The following is a 23,409-nucleotide window of genomic DNA, read 5'->3' on the forward strand; positions in this document are numbered from 1 at the left end:
ATTTACAACTCGCTAGAATTACTCGAATAAACCTGTATCCGAAATCCTAGGGGGAAAAAAAATAAAACTAACACATCCCACCGAGCTGCATCGCACCAGACCCCGAAAACTTTATTAAAACTTCCCTACCTCCGAAATTGAGAAAAGAAGTCCCCCAACTCTCCGAGTTCGACGAACTTAACTCCTTGCCTTATGACTCTCTTGGAAGCTATTCCCCGTTACCAGAGCCATCTCGCGTTAGCGATAATTCCTGTAATTAAATCGAATTGAAAAGAAAAAATAATCACCCCACGCGAGTAACGCTCGGTGTCGTAAAGCAAGGACCTAACCTAAAACGCGGTGTGTAAAAACGATCTTTATGACTGCAGATAAAGATTCGCCGTATAGTGTGTAAAAAAAAAAAAGAGGGGAAAAAAGATCCCGTTAGTGGAAAGAAAGCTGCTAACTACGTCGCATTAGCGGCGCGATAAAAGTAGCCATGGTATAAAAATCGATTCTCTGATACAGGCGAGCATCCTGCCGCGATTCAAAGAGGGATCAGCTCGGCACCGGGTGGCTGTCCGACGCTGTGGTGGCTGGCAGGCATCATGACGCTGTATTCGAGTCACGGCAGTCGCCTATTCGTCATCGCCCTTCTGATCCTCATAGTCCTTTATTCGGAGAATCCATCTTACTTCGCGCCGGAACGATAATCAGAAACGGGTGGAGGACTATGTCGGAAGATGATCGATTATCTCCTGCTACGAGACCCAGAAGGCGCCACGGGAAACGTACCGGCGAGAAGAAACGGGAGAAAGTGCACGTGGAAGGCTTCTTCGGAAAGACTTCGTGAAGACTCGGTGAACGATGGAGGGGAGAAGCGCGAAGCATCACGGGAAGAGGACGCGACGAGAATCCAAGATGGCCGTCGCGGTAGGACGCGCGACGCTTCGGCAGGCTGCTGTATCGTTTTACCTTCGACGGGACGCAGAGAGGCGAAAGAAACCTTGAAATTCTCGATCGGCCGCTGCAATCGCCGATTTTTAACGCCGCTCATTCCATAAACATGATTTCGCATGATCGTCGGTTTTGATCTTTTCGACGGCGAAACAGCGGCGATCGTCCGTGGGAAGTTATCGCGTCCCGAGGGAGAAATCTTCAACAACGAAGGGGTCGAGCCCCCTTTTCGAACGGCTCGATCGTGATCCAAGGCCGAACGCGATCGAGGGAAACGTGATCGCGACGATCGCGGGCGTCCCAACGACGATTTTAATCTGCGTATGAAAGGAACGGAGGGGAGCGGACAGGGAACGCGTTTCGCGTGTCGAGATAGTATGATCCGGCCGTTAGTTAATTAGGGGTTAATTAATCTCGGGGGAACACTCGTGAAATCGCCGCGAGTACTTGACGCGCGATCGAAAAGCGGCAGCTCGAGGAGTGGGCGCGACGAACGACACGAAGCTCGCGGGCAACCTAACCTCTTCTTCAAACGCGAGGCAAGATGACGAATTTTTTATAGGAATTATACATAAAGACACGATCTTCCAGGTATTTCAAACACGCGCGATATAGAACCTTTTATACCCTCGTTACGCAACCTACACATCGTTCTAAACAATCATTCTAAATAATCGCTAAACGTCATACAAAGTCATTGTATATATTTGCCTAACGGGACACCACGGAGAGAAAGGATCGTGTAAAAATCCCAATAGCCCGAGCAAGGGACGAATGAGACTATGCGCAATTTCGAGACGAGTTCCCCTTCTTATTCATTATCCATCATTGTCAAAGGTGTTTCGCGATCTTCGTGTCTATCTCGTGGGAAGCCAAACAGTAACGAAGTCTTCGTGATCGATCGCGAGATTCTGTCGGGGACGTCGGGAGGGTTTCGTAGTTTCTTTCACATCGAGATTAACTCGACGACGAGCGAGTGTGACTCTGCCAGAAAGAAGAGGGGGTAAAGGGGTTGGGAGGTTAGGTCGCGGGACGCGGGGTGGGTGGGGTCGAAAATGGGAATGATAATAAAAATGCGCGTATGGTAATTGTAGAATGCCGACAGAACTTCGTCCGCGCCGCTTCGATAGAATTGAAACTTGTTCGATGAACTTCTTGAAAGCGATGTGATTAATTATATTCGACTAGGAAGACGATTAGCGAATAGTGTCTATACTCGACCGTGTACCGCGCGCACTCGGGATCGTCTCGAAACATGGATGCATCTCGACGATCGTCTCCGGCAGACGATCCGTCGAAATCGTCTCACTGCATGTGGTACGTGCGAACGAATAATTTCCTCGTTTATCCCGATTCCGTTTCGTAGCTACGTGAACGTTCCATGCCGATCGTGCACTTCGAATAAGCGAAATTCGAAAATCTTTATTGCATTATCCGAGACACAGCGATAAAGTCAAGTCACCACTATTGCCAACTAGAAGTCGAAATTAAACGAAATTCGTAAGAATCGCGATAGAGATTAGAATATTAGAATTTCAATGCGCAATTACAACTGTTTCTTTCTTAATCGAACGATTCGGAATATACTGGAAAAGGAATTGTATAATTATAATGAACGATTGTCACGCTTACCATTATACGTAGTTCTTGCTAGCAAAACGTTATGGCCAATTTTAACACGAGACGATCTGCGTTGTACGACGAGGTTAATTCTTCGTATTACGTTTTCTCACAGTTCCTGGATATTCGCACGAATTTAAACGTAAAATCACCACAAAACGATCACCACAGAAATTATCACCGTTTATCGATTCCGTAAGGTAAAACGTCACTGCCTGTATTATTCGAAGATGTTCTATTTCGAAATACGTTTTTCGCGATTTGTTCTATGATTAATGGCGCGATCAGTTCTATCGGCTAAAACCGAATATTCAAAGATGGCGTAGGCGATACGTACCGATTGCATCGAGACGACCCATGGTGACAAATTTTGGTACTTAATGCGCATTGAGTATAAACACGAGCCAATAAGAAAATGTTATATATCCGTGCATGCGTGTCAAGTTTCGTAACGGAATGGGTCGCAGAAAAGGAAGAAAAATACTTATCGATTGCTATCGAATAATCGCTTCTGACATGCAGACTCCTACAGCGACATTCGTATATTAGAAATAGTGTCAACAATTTGTTTCCCTTCTCCGTTAATTCCGACAATTTATTGCGAGTTTCCATCGATCGGTAAGATTACCTACCAATACGTCATAATTTGCAGATTCTTACCTACATCGTGCGTAGTTTTATTTTTATCGCTCGATCGGTAACGATGAAAAATAAGAAACAGGAATCGATTCGAAACGACCGCGAGGAAGATATATATCATTCTAATCGACTCAATAGAGACCCAGACCGTTTTCTCGTTCTGCATGTTCGGCTGTATAAACATACGGACGGACAGCTTCTTGGGTCGCCTGAGGCGTCCTATAAATTTGCTTTCTTCTCGCAAGCGTTAGGAGATACTGTTTTTTATATTATATATAAATATATATATAAATATATATATACAAACGAACAGATAAATATATATATGTATATGTGTGTACGCGCGCGAATACGTTGCACAACGGTGTTAAAATATTGAACAAGTTTCAGCTCGAACACGAATAAGCGGCGCAATAAATAACACGGGGAAAATACGAGGAAGGTACAACCGGGGTTACAGCTGGGAATAAGCATTTTATGATGTATGTACGCGACGTTATAATCACAGGTAATTGTGAGTAATAATCGTGAAGAAAGTGAAAGATAAACAGGGGCGGGGGGAGGTTAGTAAAGAGACGGGAGTGGGAAGGAGACGAGTCGATTAGTCGAACGAGACGAACGATACGTTAGAATATCTACGATTCATGTGATTGTAAATATATAGTATATAAATAACGTAACGTTAATTAACGATATGCCGTACGTGTTACACTAAAGAAACAAGAAAAAAAATAAATAACGTTACTGTGTAATTTTTCGGATCGTAAACGCATTCGAATGGGTCTGGCCGCCCGTGCTAACCGGCTCGAGATCGTGTTTCAAGAGACATCTGATTGTGAGAACTAGAGAGAATTCACGGTCGAACTTTCTCGATCTGTCTGACCCTCTTACATTCCGCGCAACTTTTCAATCGATCGCTTACCATACTATCACGCACTTCTGTTTCTTCTCTCGATCGATAACACGTAAACATTTCCTGAAATTCACCAGAAATTTATCACGAAGACGTTCGGGAGTTTCTCGATACGCGAAAACGCTTGCAAGAACGAACGCAGCGAAGGAATATGTAAATGAAGTGGGAAAGAATGAAAAAAAAAAAAGAAAAGAAAAGAAAAAGAACTTTAACGGACGACAGTGCGGAGAAATATAGAAGAGAAAAGGAACACAGAGGGTAGCACCGTCGCGCATGCTTTTTCCGGCACATCGGTGTATCGAGACAACAAAATGGAGCGCAGCTGTGTTCAGTGCGTTCCTGGATAGCACGGGCCGGCCACACGCGACTAGATGTAACACTAATTAACGCCTAGCGTAAGAACTAACGGATATAAATGAAGGATTATATTGTCTGATATAATAACCAGGTGTGGACGTACACGCGTATACGTGAATGTGTGCATGAAATTACACGCGTGTGATATATGCTTGCAAAAAAAAAAAAAAAAACGAATAAGATTGGAGGGGAGAGAGAGAGAAAGAGAGAGTGTGCACGTGTGAAACAGGTTAAGAAGAACGGGAGAAAATGAAGAGAGAATGGGCAAGAGAGAAGGAGAGAAAGAAAGTGAGAAACAGAAAGTGTGAAAGTGTAAATGAAAGAAAAAGGAACGTATACACACGCGAAGAGTAAAAAAAAAAAAAAAAAAAAGGGTTGTTCGTTGGACTGACGTGTTAAGGCGTTGGTCGAATGACGCACTTTAAGATAAAAAGGGACGACCGGGAACAATCCTTCTTGTACCGTTTCTTCCCTTTCTTCTTTCCGCGCCTCGCGAGGCCACTCGTAACGAAAGATAAAAAGAAAGGGCTAAAGATAGGGCTCACCTCGAGGCCACAATTAAAGCTTGCCCGCTTCCTGCACCCTTTCTTCTTACAACAACCGGGGCCTCCCCTCGCCAGGTGGAAGAAGGAAGTTGTAATTTCCGCGCTCGTCCTCGTCGCCCCTTTATTATAACAGAGATAACAAAGAGGAGGCGAGAAAGATGAAGATGGTGACGCTGATGGCGGTGATGATTATAATAATGATGATGATGATTGAAATAAAAACGTCGTCTAAGGTATACTAACGTCGTAGGCAGCATTGAATTTTTGTACCATTGTCTATAGTAGCTCTTAAGTGTCGCGGATTTTTGTGTTCTTAAGACGCCCGCCTTTGCAGGCTTGAGTACGTACTTATGTATTCTCGGTTTTGTCGATCGCTCGCGGGGCGGATATTGATTTTCGATCCTAGCAAGCTACACGAACTTACGTTTAATCACTGTGTTCTTCGCTTCAAAAGTATTCCCAGATCAAACCTGTATCAGTGACACTTTATCGGAAACATAACCTAAAATTCATTTAACATAGACTTGTGATACTCTCCTTCCTGTTTCGGGTTTATATCATTTCCGAGATCAATGAAATAAAAATAGAGATAAAAGTAGCAATCAAAAACCACTGATACCTGTAATTCTATACTGCCACTTGCATACTGCCAATTTTATGCTGCCTCTTCATGGTTGATTTAACGTTTGCTTTTACGATTATTTCTTATTTGCATAAAATATTCCCGTGGTATATTTTGTTTCAGGTAAATTTGGCTGTATATATTTTGTATCTCTGCAATTAGACATCGTACCAACTACGTCAAATCCGCCCCTGCGACAAATACGTACCCGTTCCCGAGAGTCGCGGTACGCGAATATCGAAAGATCCTTTTTCGTGTGATGATTGACCGTCCTGACAGTTCGTCGATGTGCTCTTATGCGTAGATACTCGAAGTTAGTTTTTTCGATAGTAGGTAATACGAGTAACAGATGGCGGTACGATTCTGCCGAAGATAAATCGGAATCAACGAGCCGGGAGTCAGTTTCGCGAGTGAATTTACCCAATTCGATTATCGAAAAGAAGGAAGACGAACATTCCAAATGATACCGCCAACGCGTTATACGATTGAAAGTCGTGATCGATGGTTGAAACTGGATTGCCGGTAAGACAATTTCATAAAGTAAATCTTGTCGAAACAGCATTGTATACTGGTACGGTGTTAATTTATTCCTCATGGAATAATGGATGGGTATTGATTCCGTGAAAAGCGTGCATGAATGATTATTGTGATTTTAACCCTCTACAGCTTATTACCTAGTTGTTAATCGTGAAGATACGTCGTAGATAATTTTTAAAACGGAAAGCATGTAAGATGTAAAAATTCTATATAATGGTATTTTTATTTAATACACAGTAACATGATTCCACTTCTATTCTTTTAATACTAATATTTCTCGTTCTTTCTTATCTTGACAAATATAGTTTCATCACGGATTTACACCATTCCATTTAGGAATAATCGTTTCACTTTACATTCTACCGTATCATATCCTTCGCGATTATTTCACATTTATATATACTTTAGATAGGAAAATAATTTTAGCTGTAGAGGGTTAGAAATAAATAAGAGGTATGCAGTCGTCGATCGAAACCCTCGGGACGGAGAAGATTTCATCAATCCCTCATTATCGGCGATATTAATATACGACTCGTCGCGCTTTCCTTGTTGCACGACAAATAAATAGGAAGCCATTGAGGCTCCTGACTCTCTGGTGATACGTGCGGTTCTTCGTTTTAAAAATACAACGAAGAGACACTTAAACAAAGTTGCAAAGTACTAGGATGATTTCCGTTCGATGAGAAAACGCGAAGGATTTAATATCAGGAGTCTCGATCGCGACAGGAGAAAATCAATCTATCATGAACGTGTTCAGTTTACGTGAAACCTTCCATAACGATAGTTACGTTTCCAATGCGCGACAGATCACACGTAGCAATGGGTCTAATTAATCGTTAACGCGTGCCGTTTGCCGGTTCGAACGTTCGACGAAGCTGATGACAATTTAAATCATACGCAACGTACAATCGATTTAAAACATAAACGATCAGAGAGAGGGTGGGGGATAATCGACGGAGAAGACAGTGGAAGGGGAAAGCGTTTGTCGAGCGCCCGAATAAGCGAACATCGATTTAAAATTAACCTAAATAAATTAATTGAAAAGAAAACTTGAGAAACAAGATGTCCCTCGAAGCAAGCCTCGTCTCGCAGATTCTCAAATGTACACCTTGAGCGCTTTAGGGTAAATCGGAATAGACTTAAACGAATCCGCGAGATGATGCCGAGGGAAAACAATATTGCGTGGATGAACGGAGGATGAGAAACGAGCGGGAGTACGAACGCGTGGGTGCAACGTGTGCGTGAAGAAGATCGAGAAAGAAAGAGAAAGAGAGAAAATGATCGAGCTGAGAGTAAGAGAGAAAGATAATAAATCAATGTTAAACCGATCATTACCGATTTACAATTTTGAGAGACACATCTTCGTTATTCGCCATTTCTCTGCATACGTTCAACCTCGGTTTCATATGCTGGACGTTGCCCTCTCACGGGCATAAATCACAACTGAATCGACCGATGCTTTGCCGCGGGATTTCTTTTCTTTTCGAAAGAATTAACGACTAATGAATTATTCAAAATATTCTACATCGATGCACTGGATGTTTCTCATGCTGCAGATGCTGTGTTATCAATCTATGGGGCATCGTCCGCATCGGAATATACATTACACACAAAGTCTCAGCGTTTCCGTTTTTTCAAAGTATCGTGACAGCAGGGACGAGGTGAACTGTCCCGTTCTATGTGTGTAAGAACCATAAAGCTTAATGAAGAACATTATACTATGAACTTACGGATACTAAATAAAAGTAAGCCAAACCGTTATTGATTGTAATGTGTCTTTTTACCTTTGCGTAATCGACTACTTCGTTTTATTTCAATTCTTATTCTATTATCTTTTGAGGAGTTCACTGTAGGTAGTTTATTAAGAGAGAAATTTTCAATCCTTAAAATAAAAAAAGAAAACGTGTCAATGAATTGGTCACATTGATAAGAGAAAACAGCGATCCTTGTAGTTGCACATTTATTATGCACATATCGAAAAAGTTATAAATGCTGTATATTTTGTTCATTATATAAATTCTTTTACATTGACTAGTTAAAAAAACTTTATTCAGACCTTTTATTTCTATTGCGAGTCTTCATACAGATCCGAATAATTTCTTGGAAACGTACAAGGTAGTAGGCACTTACAAGCCGAAAAACACCCATCAACGTCGACTGTAGAAGAACATCTAGAATCGAATGAAACGGTGACATTCCGGAACATAAAACGGTTAACATGAATCCTTCCATACCAATAGAGGAGAAAAATTTTCCAGCCTAAAAAATATTTTGTCTTGCCAATTATTTATCATTAACTGCGTAATGTACAATTTTGATTTCTTTTTACCAATGCATCTTTAAAAAGTCCTTTTGCTACTGCTTCTGGGCTAACAAGAGAACTAGTTTCAGATATAAGTTTTGTTTCAAGAGGCTTAGATAATTCTTCTATGGCAAAACCTGGGGTATCGGTATCTGGAGGTAAACTAAGAGTTACAGAAATATTGTACGGTGCAACTTCCATAGATATACTTTCTGCCAGACCGCGAAGTGCAAATTTTGTACTACAATAGGCTGAGTAGCCAAATATACCTAAAAAGCAGAAATATTAATAACAAGATATAGAATATAAACACGTTAAATTAGAATATTGCAATACATACCTAATAATGCAGCCTGAGAAGAAGTTAATACAATGATTCCTTCTTGAGAAGCTTTCATTCTTTGGATGACAGCTTTTATACAATAATACGAGCCTAAGAAATTAATATTAATCATTTTTTGTAAGGTCTGTTATCGAGGTATCTTCAATTTTGCCACAAATTGCAGTTCCAGCACAGTTTACCAACATATATACCGGACCCATAGTTCTTTCTAAATCACTGAATGCTTTTTCTACCGCATTATAATCTTCGCCAATATCTAATGATAGATATTCCACTTTTGAACATCCTTGTCTTTGCATGCATGAATAATTTCATTTTTTGCAACTTTTAATTTTTGAACATCTCTTGCAATTATTGTCACATGAGCTCCATGCTTGGCAGCAAGAATTGCAACACATTTTCCTATACCACTTGATCCACCAGTTACCTAATAAGAAAAACATTAAGAAAGTTTCATATCAAATCTTAATAAATATAAAATGTTGTTTTATTCGCGTTTTAAAAGTGCTGTGTCAATATGTAATCTCAATATAGGTTAGGTACGTATTAATGCTTCATTACTTACAACAACATGCTTATTGTTAACGTCCTTTATTTTTCTTCGGAAAAATACATATTCCACAAACAAAGCAATGATTGGTATGGCAATAATTATTAATATTATGTTAAATATCCCTACCATCATTTATATTCTACAAAGCTTTGACAGTGCTACGTCTTAAACAAAAACCAATTCAAGTCATACATTTAAGTATTACCACTAAAACATAATTTATTTAAGAGGGAGCATTCCAGCGAAAATCTACTAGTAACTGTCCAGGCAAAGTTTTGAAAATACACATCTGTATAGCATTTTTTACGCTGATTCAAAACGTGCAACGGAAGATTGGACGAATGCACAATCACAAAGAAAACAAACTCTACACGAAGAAGATCCAACATACGGAACAGGTGGCTTTAATTGCGACACACCAAAACAGCCATGGTTAAATGAAAAATTTTAGAAATAAAAATTAGTTGCAAAAATAATTTCAGTATACATCGAGTTAACGTAAAAATACTATAAAAAACGTATATTTTCTAAATTTTATCTATACAATTACTGGTAGTTTATATTAAGTTATTCATTAACTTTGAATCAATCAAACCTACCCAATGTTGTGCTGGTAAAAGAACAATTACACAAGTGATTCATGTGCTGTAAGGTTCTAACCCAAAAATTTTCATATTTTGCAAATCTATTTGCAAATTGTTAAGTAAGAAATAACAAATTATATAAATGATGATAGGTGCAATTTATAAGTAATCATCGGGCTAAAACATCCTATTTTTATTTTAAATATAATTTTGTAAATTAATATTTCTTTTATCTCTATCATCGACAACACTTGGTATGTTATCAGCTGATGTTCACGAATGTTTCTTATTACCTCGTGAGACTAAATTCTGAAATACCGATCGTGAGAAAAGATTTACTCTGCCCTCTATCATTTAACCGAGAAATTTAGTAATTACATTTAATTCAACTATCGAAGTTAGTAGTCATCGGATTTATGTCGTCGCGTAAACATTACGTTGTTAAAATTCTTAACGTTTTATAAACGATAATTAAAAATTTATACGCGATATACCGTCACAAATAAAAAAAATACCACATTATCCAAAAATTCGTTTGATAAAGATAAGTTTAAACGCAATTTTGTTAAAATTACAGGCATTAACGTGACATCATCGAAGTGTTTGTATCATCGATACATTCAAGAAGATTACGGACGCTTAAAAACTAGTAACATCTTTGTTCTCGGTAAGTTATCCTATCCTACAGCTTATATCTAATTTCATAATTAAATTTACTTGTAATTCTAGCCAATACAAATGTTATAATCCTTGTCTATACTGAATCGATAACATAAAAAGTGACGTTGAAAACAAATTGGATAGGAGTTCCTAGAACGCCCTATGCGTGCAACAAAACGATGCATTAGATAATGAATCTATCTTACACCTCGTTTGTAGTGATAAAACATCTTGTGGTTTTATGGAACAGACTCATTCGTGGTTATAATCTTTAAAAGTGTCAGATCGAAAGCAAGTCAGAAACATCAAAGAATCAATGACTCCAAGAAACACGAACCAAAGAATTCATCGATTAACCCCGTCTACCTGAAAGTGAATTAAAGATCCTAAATTAATCAGTTACGACATTAAACAAGATTATCTCCATAAACCCTTACGTTGAACCATCATCGACAAGTGGCTCCACGCGTTCATTTGCGAAACTACGCCGATAACCCTTTACTCCCCAGATAAAACACTCGACAGAAATTACTAACTCATTTCTCTGCACTCGCACCGTTGCGAACGAACCTTAAATCACGTGCGCAAATAGAACGCAACGTATTCTTCCTTAACACGGCGAAATAAAATTTTCCCGTCTTTATTATCCCTTAATATATTTCCCGGGGAAAATCAGGTGGCGCGAGGAAAAGAATTTCGAGCGTGCATTACAAGGAAACATATTTCGGAATACATGGCTATTCAAATCGGTAGCTAAATGCATTGCGCGTGGCCGAGATGAAAAAGCTCCCGAAACACGGATCGATCCTGCGCTCGGTGCACTGCTCCAGGGCGGGTTGCATACAAATAGGTTGCAACGAAACGCAAGGAACTGTGGAAGTTGTCGGGGATTAGCTTGTTGTCAGTGCATGGCTGGGCTTTTTCTCCTTAACCACGGCGTATCGAACGGCGGCCGGGTTGACCGGAAAGATTATTAATTAGCCGACCCCGGGAACTTGAATAGTTGGCTGCTCGCGGAAAGGGGTGGGGGCAGATGGGTCGTACGTGCATTCACCCCCGTTACCGTGGGGCAAAGTCCCCGCTTCACCCCTGCCGTTATCCTTCGAGCAAAAGGTCACGTACCACCACCCTGTCGATCGTTCACCTCGTCCTGGGAGTCGCTCCTGTTAGTCAGGTTAAAGCGGAAGGTACGAAGAACCACTCTGCACTTGGGATATCATCCACGCTAACGCGAAAAGCAGTCCGCCGCGTTATCTACTGATAATTCTCACGTAATCCAACCGAAACTGGAAGAAAAAGTATCAAAGCCAATTATGCCAACGAATTAAGAATTAATTATATCGTTAAATATCGCGTGTTAATTATAAATAATAGCGACGTTTTAACGGTAAACCTATCGCGGTCAAATGACGGTGAACGGAATAGTGGAACTCTTTAAAAAATAGAACAACGGAAGACATTGAGGTAACGATTTGCACGTATATCGAAAGAAAAATTAGGGTGGTAACGTTAAAGGTGGAATTTTGAATGAAAATTTGGGAAACAGTGATTTACACTATGGTAGGTTCAGCGTTAAATAAACAAAAGTTGCGAAGAGTGCTTTATATAAATGATTAAGTATAATATAAATGCAAAGTAGAGTTTTATTACACGAATCATGTCATCGCGTTAAAAAGATATTAAAATATCAGACTTTCGGGGTGTATTGAAATCGATTGGGTCAACGGAAGGGTATAAATTATCGAGAATGGATGTTCATTTTGCGAACTAATAATAGAAGACTGTGAAGTTAAAGATTATTATACACCATGTCGAAATTATTATTCTAAATGTTACATGAATGATCGAATATAAGTATAAATATAGCTATGCTTTGTTGCTTCGTAATTACAAAGAAAAATGCGGGGATTTAAACGGAGTGTAATGTACGCCTGATCGGAAATGAGTATTTATTTACGAGAATTAATAACAAGCGTTATTAAATATCATTATAAACGATAGGAGACAAGGTTGACACCCTGTATAAACGAAAGTATATCACGTAGTGTTGTTGTAAATGATCGAGTATTGTATAAACGCGGAATAGAAATTTATTGCGCCCGATGCTTATTTCGCACAAGGTAAACGTACACATCGCGATATAAATTACCCATTACGTTCGAACGTATTGTATGAGAGCGTAATATATTAGTTCTTTAACACATCGCGCGCCATTCGCAGATTGCCGTGTTGTAAATAACAGTTCTGCACTGGAACGTTAATGAAAAGGAAGGTTTCCTGTATTTTTCTCACGCATCCATTAACCCTTCGAGGCCATAATGATTTCGATTATTTTTTTCTCCTTTTTTTTTTTAATTATCGCTTGATTCGTGTTAACCCTTCCGAGGGCCCTTACAAGATTCTTATTAGGTGTTGTTGATTCTTTTTTAATTTATTCCTGTTTATTTCTCGTTATATATATATTTTTTTTGTATTCTGGATTGAATCTGAAATTTGATAGATTTGATTAGGTTTAATTCAAAGGTGAATTTAAATATTAGGTTTAGGTATTTTGTGGTCACTCTTCTGAGGGTTCTTGCAAGGTTCGTACTAGGTGTTTGTTGATTCTTTTTTAATTTATTCCTGTTTATTTCTCGTTATATATATATATATATTTTGTTTGTATTCTGGATTGATTCTGAAATTTGATAGATTTGATTTAGGTTTACACCAATGGTGAATTTAAATATTAGGTTTAGGTATTTTGTGGTCACTCTTCTGAGGGTTCTTGCAAGGTTCGTACTAGGTGTTTGTTGATTCCTTTTTAATTTATTTCTGTTTATTTCTCGTTTTATATATATTTTGTCTGTATTCTGGATTGATTCTGAAATTTGATAAATTTGATTTAGGTTTAAACCAAAGGTGAATTTAAATATTAGGTTTAGGTATTTTGCGGTCACTCTTCTGATGCTCCTTGCAAGATTCGTATTAGGTTTTTAATTTATTTTCGTTTTACCTATTTTTTACTAGTATTCAGGATTGCAAAATTTATTAGATTGGTTTAGATTGTAAACCAAAGGTAAATTTAAATATAAGTTTAGATATTTCGTATTCACCTTATTGCGAGTTTCTGGACTTTTGTATTAGTTATTTGTCGTTCCTTTTTTAAATTTATTCCTGCTTATTTCTCGTTCTAGATATAATTTACCTGTACTCAGGATTGAATTTAAAATTTATTAGATTTGGTTTGGGTATAAATCGCAGGTAAACAAGTATACTGAGGAGGATAACTATAGCAACACATCTATTTTTGAGTATTTGGTACTTTTGGCTAGGAATGCAAAAACAGTCGATTATGTGAGGTTTGTGGAGATAAATATCGGTGGTTAGGTTTAGATATTTCATGTTACATCACACACCTAATCGTATTAGGTGTTCGTTGTCTTTTCTTAATTTATTGCTATTTATTTCTCGTTTTACATATATGATATTTTACCGGTGTTCAGGATTGTAAATTTTATCAAACTTGATTTAGATGTAAAATTTATTAGGTACGGTTTATTAGGTCGAGTACAGAGTGCATCGCTGCAGAGATAATTTTATGTTCGTCGTTTTTATCTGATTTTTCCCGATTCCTTGCTTCCGGTGATTTATTCCTGTTTATCTATGTTATTTCATGTTATTTATATGATACGCCTAACTCGTATTTCGCGTGCTACCTTTTTGCACGATTTTGGATTTTGAAGTTGATTTCGAAACTCGGTTATTTGCGTTACTGTAATGCGAAAATCGGCAAGTCGAAACGAATGTCGATAAAAATGCCCGGTGTCGGGGAAATATCATTCCACTCTTCTTGTTCCCGCGGTGCTTTAATTTGTTAACTGTTTTTGCACGTTGTTTCAGCATTTACACATTTTTCTTCCGATTTACTGCGTTATTATACATGCGTTCATTCGATAATATATACATGTATGCATCGTATTTATTGAATAGAACTGCGTAGCGAATGCATTTGCATATTTTCTGTTACACGTTTTAACTTGTTTTACACACCGTTGCTGATCGATATTTGCAACATTTGCAATATTTGCATGACAGCTTTAATAATGGAAGGGTCAGCCATATATCCTATTCCATTCTGTCGTATCATCTCTATTTTGCCATTTAAGGGATTAAATCGTTTATTCTCATTCTAGCAGGGGTAGAAAAACATCCTTTGCAAAATCCAAAAATGAAATCGATCTGTTCGTTACATACGAGCGTTTTCCAGTCTCATTCTCGGAAATTACTACCGATAGAAAGAATTTTAATTATGATGTAATACATACTTCATACAAATAAAAAATCTCTCGAGTAACTTCAAAGTAGAATATCTCGGTAAAAACAAATCACACGATGATAAAACAAATTTGATTTTATAGAGGAGAGTTAGTACTGTATACTGCAATCGATAAAATATTTTTTAAAAATAATCCCTTGCACTGGGCGATATTTTCGTTATAAATAGGAATCATAGATTTTCTGGTATAATTTTATTCCAAATTTAATATACTAATTAATACCGATTTTTCGAAGAGTTAGCATACCCTAATTCTTCGTTAAAAAAATATACCTATTCGAAAATTTTCTACGCAGTAAATAAAAATTCTCACGTAAATTAACAGTAGAATTATTTTATTTCGATATTTGACGTTACGTTATTTGTAATTTCACGTTCCAATTAATATCGATTTTCGAACCGCCTGTCGAGTGCAATGGGTTATCATCCCCTAATTTTTCCGTTACAAAAATATACCAATTCGAAAATGTTCTACATTTTACAAAACTCAAAACCATGGTATAATTATATCATTTCGACATATCAGGGTAACAAAGGATTAATATCATTCGAATATGAATAATTCTCGAAGCATAACTGAGATCGATATTTTCCTATTTATTTAGCCCCGGAACCTAACTCGTGTCTACCGATGATTCGGATTCAGAACACGAACATGCAAATACACAGTCTGCCCGACGAGTTAACTCGTCATCCTCGGTTTAACGGATTCAATTGATCGTAGCCCTTCGCGCTCTACCTTCCAATTAGAATCAATTAATTCACCCGACTGCCATTTGCATTTTTATCACAAGTCGAGAGTACGATCTCGCGAACAGCAAAGAGCAGTTCGATGGACTTCGATATCGTGTTTCGCGTGCCTGCCGGACGGACGATCGAGCACGAAACTCTCGACACGGGACAAAGACAAGGAATAATACGACGTGGCAAACAATGAACCCCCCTTGCCCCCTCCCCTCGGTATTATGTTCCCCGTGAAAAAATATCCAGTGTCGTTCGACGGCCACCGGGGTCCTCCGCGACGCGCTATTTCGGACCGCGAGGAATAATCGCTCGATACCGTCCAATTTTATATCCGTCGCGGTTATATTTTCGGCTGCTGTCGCAGACTACTCTGTCACGGTTGCCGGGGATCGACAATGGCCGACCTATGTTTCGTTGTCCCCGAGAAAATTCCGGGTGTTAACCCCCTCGCGCTCGACGCCGTTAAATATAACGATGAAATAGAGAGCCGGTGTTGTTGATGCGTTAAATTTGAAATGATACAATAATTCCCGGAATATCGCTGTGAGATCATTCCACGTGTTAATTTGTACGGACTTTTCGGAAAATATCCACGAATTCGTGGCGGAAAATTTCCGAATTGGCTAGATTTTTGCAATAGAAGAATTAGGGGTGATTTTAAAGATATATCAAATTAGAAATGATACAACAATTCACGAAATATTGGAATAAGATAATTCTATGTGGTTATTTATGCGTGATTCTTTTTATTTAACTTTTATGAAAATATAGTCGAGTTTGTAGCAGAAAATCTTTGGATTCCTATGCGTTCTTGCGTATGAGGCTATAGATATCCGAAAATAGCAATCCTAAATATAAGATATCCTCATAAGCAGTATTATTGTCTTTCAATCGGTTCATTTGATCGAGATTTGAAGATCAGTCTTGAATCCTCTAACTTTGAGAACCTATAATTATAATAATCGAGTGTATAAACTCGATCAGACTAATCGATTAGTTTAAACTTACTAATATTGACATTTACCTTAAATTCGCAGAGATGAATCTTTATCATAGCTGATTTTTGGCCAATTTGCTAATTTCGCTGGGTCAGGAATAGCAGAAAGCGATCATGCGATTCCAATCTTCTCTGTTATTGGTTCATCGAGCAGAAAAATCATCGTTCATTCTGGAAATTATTAGGTCAATCATATACCTCGGTTTTCAATTGCGAACCGATAGAAAAATAGGAAATAACGTTTTCTATAATTAACACACCTAATTCGAGTTTTAAACGTGTCTACATTCGAATCTTCAAGTACCAGAGAAGGGTAACAGTCGTCGTCATCGTCTTTTGACGAATTCATTCGATCAAGGCCTCCGAAATCAGTCTCACCTCTCACGGGAACAGGAACAACTCTAACGACTTCAACTTCCTCTGTCTATTTTACACCCAAACGGTTCACTGGCATCCAAGAAAGACCTACAGAGTCACCTGGCGTTAACAGCGTTAGCAGCGATACTCCCTCCGCCCGTCAGATCAGCGAACTGACTCGAGACCCGCAAACAGTTACAAAACGCGAAGCCAAGTCTCCCAATCTCCAAGAGTGGCTAATCCTCGAGGAGCAGCGACTCCATTTCCCACCACTCAGCTTCCCATAAAACCCGGAAGGATCGTGAGCCACCTACCAGCCCACGAGTCTTCCAAACCTTCCGATCAGTCGGAAAATCCGAACGAGAGGTCGTCGCAGGATCGTGAAGGGACAGGCCACGATCCTTTCAAAAGATTCGATCGGTCGGAAAATCAACAAGATTGGGACTATGGGACATTCGGTCAGGTCACACGATTCTTCCGATCGTTCGGAAAATTTAAACGGGGGTTTAAGTTCTGAATTCTTCGGGATCACGAGGGTTGCTTCCGAATCTTCCGAGGGTTCGGGAAGTTAAGACAGTTAGACGTAGAGGGATCACGACAGTTGGGCTAGGTTATGATTATTACAAACTTTCCGATCATTCGAAAAATTAAGAAGGTTGGACTCTCAAGGATCACGAGTATTGCGTTAGGTTACGATTCTTTTAAATCTTCTGAGAATTCCGGTTTAGGTTAGGACAATTAGACTACTATAATACTACTATTATAATACTACTACTATAATACCACTATAATAGTAGTTGAGCTAGGCCACGATTCTTCCAAACCTTCTGATCGTTAAAAATTAAGAAGGTTGGGCTCTCAAGGACCACGAGAATTGGGTCAAGTCGTAATTCTTCCAAAATTTCCAATCATTCGAAAAATTAAGGAGGTTAGACACTCAGGGAGCATTGGATGAGGTCATGATTCTTCCAAACCTTTCGAGGACTTGGGAAATTAGAACAGTTAGACACAAAGGGATCACAACGGTTGGGCTAGGCCACGATTCTCATAAACCTTCCGAAAAATTCGAACGAGTGAACGCACCAGGGTCACGAGGGTCGAGTTAGGTCACGCCTCTACCAAATCTCCTGATGGTTCGGAAATTAATAAAGTTAGACATAGAGGGATCACGACAGTTGGGCTAGGCCACGATTCTTTCAGACCTTCCGATCACTCGAAAAATCGAGAAGGTTGGACTCTCAAGGACTACGAGCATCGGGTGAGGTCACGATTCCTCCAAATCTTCCGATCATCCGGAAATTCAAACGAGTGAACACGCCAGGGTCACGAGGGTCAAGTCGGGTCACGACTCTTCCAAACCTCCCGATGTTTCGGAAGGTCAGGACAGTTAGACTCGAAAGGATCACGATTCTCCGCGACCTTCTGCTCGTCCAAAAAAATTCAAACGATCCAACAATCCAGGATCAAGAGTCTCAAATCCGACAGGAACAGTTAGACTCTAAAGGATCTCAACTTTTCCAACCCTTTTTCTCATTTCGAATCCTTCGAAGTGTCAAAAAGGGTTAGATGAAGCTTCTTCTTCGATGATGGAGCAAATCCAAAGGACTGCTGAGGCCTAGAATCCTCTCGGAGGACGCACCCTCGCGCTGCAGAGGCCGGAGCGAAAGGGACCGGGCCACGAGGCGGATCGCGCGCGTCGCTGCGATTTCGGACAGAGAGAAGCGTACGTTGCACTCGCCAGAAGGGAGTGTCCCGTGCGACCCACCCTCTCCACCCTCGCCTCCGCGTCAGTACCCCTCCTGTGATACCCTAGCTACGACCCTGGGTTCCGTGTCTCCCGGGCTGCACCGGGGGGTGAACGCCCTCGCCTGACCCAGACTCAGAATCGATCTCCATTCGTTGCACTGTTGGCAACCCTCGCCCACCCGCCGCACCCCCTCCGAGGCACCCTCTCTCCCAGGGAGGCTCGTCACACTCGTGGAAAATCCAGGAGCCTCGGGAAAAAACCTACGCCTGCTTGGGCCTACTCTTACTCTCCCGATCCTCCCCTTCTCGCCCTCTACTCACCCCCTTTCATCCCCATGGATCCCGATTTTCGATCAGCAGGGTCCGAGATCTTCCAGCTGTGTCCCGCGAACTTCCACGGAGCTGTTGATACTTCTACCAGCTGCAACCTCCGTTCGTTCACCCCCAAGATCGCGAACAACGTCCCGGGGATTTCGTCGAATTCGCCCGATGACGATCGGAGAATTTTTAATAGCCTCTATTCGCGAGCAACCCCCTTGGCCTCGTGAATACTTCATACCCTGCTATTCGAGACCTCTCTCTCTTTCTGTTATAGGCTTCTAGAGCTACCTCGGGAATCCTGGCAGGACGTGTATAGAACCCCGGGCGAGACGGGGGTGGAAAAACGGCCGATCTATTTTCCTACCGCACACACGGTCCACGTGTCCGTATCGCGTTCGCGTAATTTCAAACGGCGCAGCAAGGTTCCCGGATGAAATGCCGCTAGTGTGTAAAGCCGTCGGCGAATATGGTCGCGTAGCAGACAGCGTGGAATTTCGTAGCGAGTTCTACGAGGTATACACGTAACCTTCGTTTTCGCGGCAATCGTTCGCGAACGATCGTCGAAGGGTTAATTACCGGGCGTGCTACTTGTTTTATCGAACGTTCGGATAATATCCAGGGGTGGTTCTTTTCCCTTCTTTTTTTTTTTGTTCCCTCTTCAACCCCTCTGTGTTTGGAGACAGCGCGGTTTCACGTGGTCGCGAGGGAGACGTTATCCGGCGTATGATCGCGACGTAACTCGGTATAAAATTATTAGCGCGAGCTTTACGTAAGAGCCGGCTAATGAAAATAAATCAGAGATAATGACAGGCCTGCTAAAGTGTCCTCGGGGTGTGGAAGTTCCCGGCGCGTGATGTACGACGGTGAATTAAAAAGGCAGCTCGGAGATCGCTGTATCTTTCGACGAAATTAAATCGCGAGATTAATCGCGGAAAAATTCGCCGAGCTTCCAGCGGAATTTAGCAAGAATATGCGAAACGGTCGGCTAAGACTTATAGTTTCTTTGGTTGCAGATTTAACCAGTCAATCATGTTTTGAAAGTGATCTAAGTCAAAATTTAAAAAGTAAATTTTTTAATGAGTTTATCAGTTATTTCACACTACATTATTTTAAATTAAATTAATAAATATATATATATTTTTATAAGTCATATATATACTTTCATAATTATGGGTGAATGTATATAAATTACAGTATTTTGTGTCACGACTATATCCGTCACGCTTCAAATTTAGTTACCATTACTTATTTAAATCGTAATTTTAGCAGAAACTAAAATATATTCGTAAATTTCGATACATTTGGAATCTTTTCGTATACACTGACTAGAATTATTTATCAGTTTGAAGATTTATATACCGGGTAGTTCAGCAACAAACGATCTTCCGCGAAAAAAAGATTAAGGAAAAATCACGTGTCACGTGTCATTCCTAGTTTTTTCGTTTATTAGATATGTAGAATATGTTTATATTAAGTAAATGTTAGTAATAAAATTGTTAATTTTATAAAATAAAGCCGTCTTTTTGATCCAAATATTTTAACATCGTCGCTTACTCTGTGTTTGACGACTATATCCGTCATCTCTTGATGTTCTTTGAGAAATGATCGTTACAGCTGAACGGTTAAGGGCGGAAAGAGAATGCCAAATATCGTTGATTGTATTATTCGCTGGGAAAATTGTTATTGAACTTTTATTGCTCGCCCTGGACCATGATACACCTGGGATTCTTTTTCTGTAGAACGGAAGCGCGGGGTATAAAAGAAAATCGGGCAAAAAGTCGTAGGACAATTGTTTTCGAATAGAATATAAAAGCCGCGTTAAACAGAACAATTTAAAACGGGGAATTCCGTTCGATAACAGTATTTTTCGAACAGCCGGCACCCTCGGCGTTTTGATAAAACTCGCGGACGAAATTTGCGGAATTATGCAAATGCGTATAAAGCGTGCCTGAAAAATTGGATAACTGGGCAACATGTTTGAAAAGACTCCGGTGGGCCGGACAATTTTATTTGGAAATAGACGAATTTTTACGGGATTTTATGAACGGACGTTCATTTTCTGGATTTTATTTTAGAGCCGAGGAAATTTTTTCGCTCAAAATATTTGCACGCCGAAAGATACGATACGTTCGAAATTAACAAAGAAAAATAGCGGAAATTTGAAACTCCCCTTTTTATTTAATTTATTTAGAGTATACAAAATTCAAATCTGCATTGGAATAAAAAAGAATTGGAAATGAGTGGAGTTAACAAAGTTTTCATTTGACTGGTTTAATTACTCGTCTAAAAAATTATTACTTTTTCAACAGAAATAGAATGAAATATTTCTACGAGGAAATTTCTCGTTTTATTAACTTAATTATTCCTCTAAATGGAAAGTTATTAGTTTATCAATGGAAATAAAACAACGTATGTACTTTTACACCAAAAAATATAATACATTAAAACTGGATTCTGCAGAATAAATGAATAAAACATTTCTAAGCTAAAAGGACAGTATAAAAATAAAAAAGAAAAAAAAAACAGAAAAAGGGAGAGAAATTTAAAAACCCAGTATTTTACCAATTATTTTATAGAGAATGTATCTCTGCGAATCAACTAGTCGATTAAATCGAAACCAAAAAATCCAGCTCACCCTAATCCAACCGCGCAGATCTAAAAATTTCGCCTCTCATTTCAATAATCCTTCACAGCAAAACTCCGCTGAGCGAGAAACGCAAAATTGCATCTAACAGTTTTGAATCACAAAGTCAAAAGGTTAATCACGAGACTCACAGACCTACAACACCGCGCTAACTACTTTACAGTCTTGAACGCCGGTAAAAGCTAGGTAAAACCAGAAATAAGTAATTATAAATTAAAAAATAAACAACAAACACCTGCCACGAAGAGTGTAAAAATACCTTTGCCAGGCTTAACACGGAATAACTCGCAATTAAAAAACTCGAAATTTAAAAATGACCCAATTAAATCCCGACCCAGCTCACCCGAGTCTCGACGCCACGCTAACCACTCGTAAATTATAAAATTATATAATCCATATAAACATCAAACATCTTCCACGAAAAGCGTGTAAAAACCGTCACTAGGATTATACGTAAAATAACTCGTAATTAAAAAAATCGAAATAATTTTTTCGAATCTAATGGCCCAATTAAATCCCAACTCAATTGAAATCACCCCCAAGGGGTGGTTTCAACTCTCATGAAGACGAAAAGGGTTCGTCACCCTTAAAATCCCTTCGACATAATCTCTTTGTCTTCGACAACGTGCGAGACTCGTGATTAGAGAATCGGGCTAAAAACGAATATCACGAGTGAGACACGTGGTCCGTAGAAAATGCTCAACGTAAATAACACGAGTGACACTCGTGATAGGAGATTCGGGCCAAACGCGAGTATCACGAGCGAGAGACGTGTTCGGTAGATGATACCCAAGGTAAATAACACGTGTGAGGCTCGTGATTGTTGTCATAATATTAGCTGACGTCTTCCTGTCTCAGAATCAGTCGCGTGTTATCCTTCGCTGAGTTCGGAACACATGGCTGGACGCTCGACCGTCTTTGCTGTCAACTAAGGCACGCGCCATCGGGATTTCGATTCTAAAGCAAGATAGGACAAAAATGCAACCTTTTACTCGCTTACTATCGAGTTTACGTTTCATAAGCTCATTGTTCTACTATTTCCTGTTATTATCATAACGTACGAAAACCATACTTTGACGAGTCTAACTCGTAATCAGTTAGACGCAAATCACGAATTATTAAATTTGTTTTTTATTTTGCTCGACGAATGTTTGTGGGACACATTAGATACGTAAACAAAGATATATAAATCTTGTTTATATCACGTTTTAAATGCGAACACTCCGTGTCCTCCACTTTGGGTTCATTTATTGATCATTCAGGTCCAGATTCTTCCGAGTTAACTCATGGAGCACGGTGAGATTAAAAATGTCCCATCTTTTTGATACATGATAATGCATGGTGGAACATTTTTAAACCCACCTCGAAATATTGCAATAGCTCCATGCGCATAGGCACGGTGAGAGTATTTGAGTCCCACTCTATAATAACAAATTGGATTGAATTACTATTATTTTTTTATGTTTCTATATTATGCAATACCTTTGTTAATAACATACCAATTTTGTTTAATTTAAAACGCGATAAAATTTCCGTGCAACATGGGTCTATTTTATTTTCTGAAATTCTATGTCTCAAAGAGTTAAATGATATGGCAAGAAATTAATTCTACATAAGAAATTATGTAATACACAGGATGAATCGTAGTTAGCGAGGCCTTCAAAATATTTT

The 23,409-nt window shown here is 39.4% G+C and overlaps 1 protein-coding gene across 1 annotated transcript; it reads right to left on the reverse strand.

The window, feature by feature from the left end:
* Window positions 1–8,215: 8,215 nt before the first annotated feature.
* Window positions 8,216–9,496, reverse strand: LOC143221485 (3-ketodihydrosphingosine reductase-like). Its single transcript, XM_076446922.1, is given in 6 exon segments — window positions 8,216–8,428; window positions 8,499–8,740; window positions 8,812–8,935; window positions 8,937–9,088; window positions 9,091–9,241; window positions 9,380–9,496. Coding segments are annotated over 6 exon segments (999 nt in total).
* Between the last annotated feature and the right edge of the window lie 13,913 nt (window positions 9,497–23,409).

This window comes from Lasioglossum baleicum, unplaced genomic scaffold, assembly GCF_051020765.1.
Source record: "Lasioglossum baleicum unplaced genomic scaffold, iyLasBale1 scaffold2473, whole genome shotgun sequence".
Taxonomy (NCBI): domain Eukaryota; kingdom Metazoa; phylum Arthropoda; class Insecta; order Hymenoptera; family Halictidae; genus Lasioglossum; species Lasioglossum baleicum.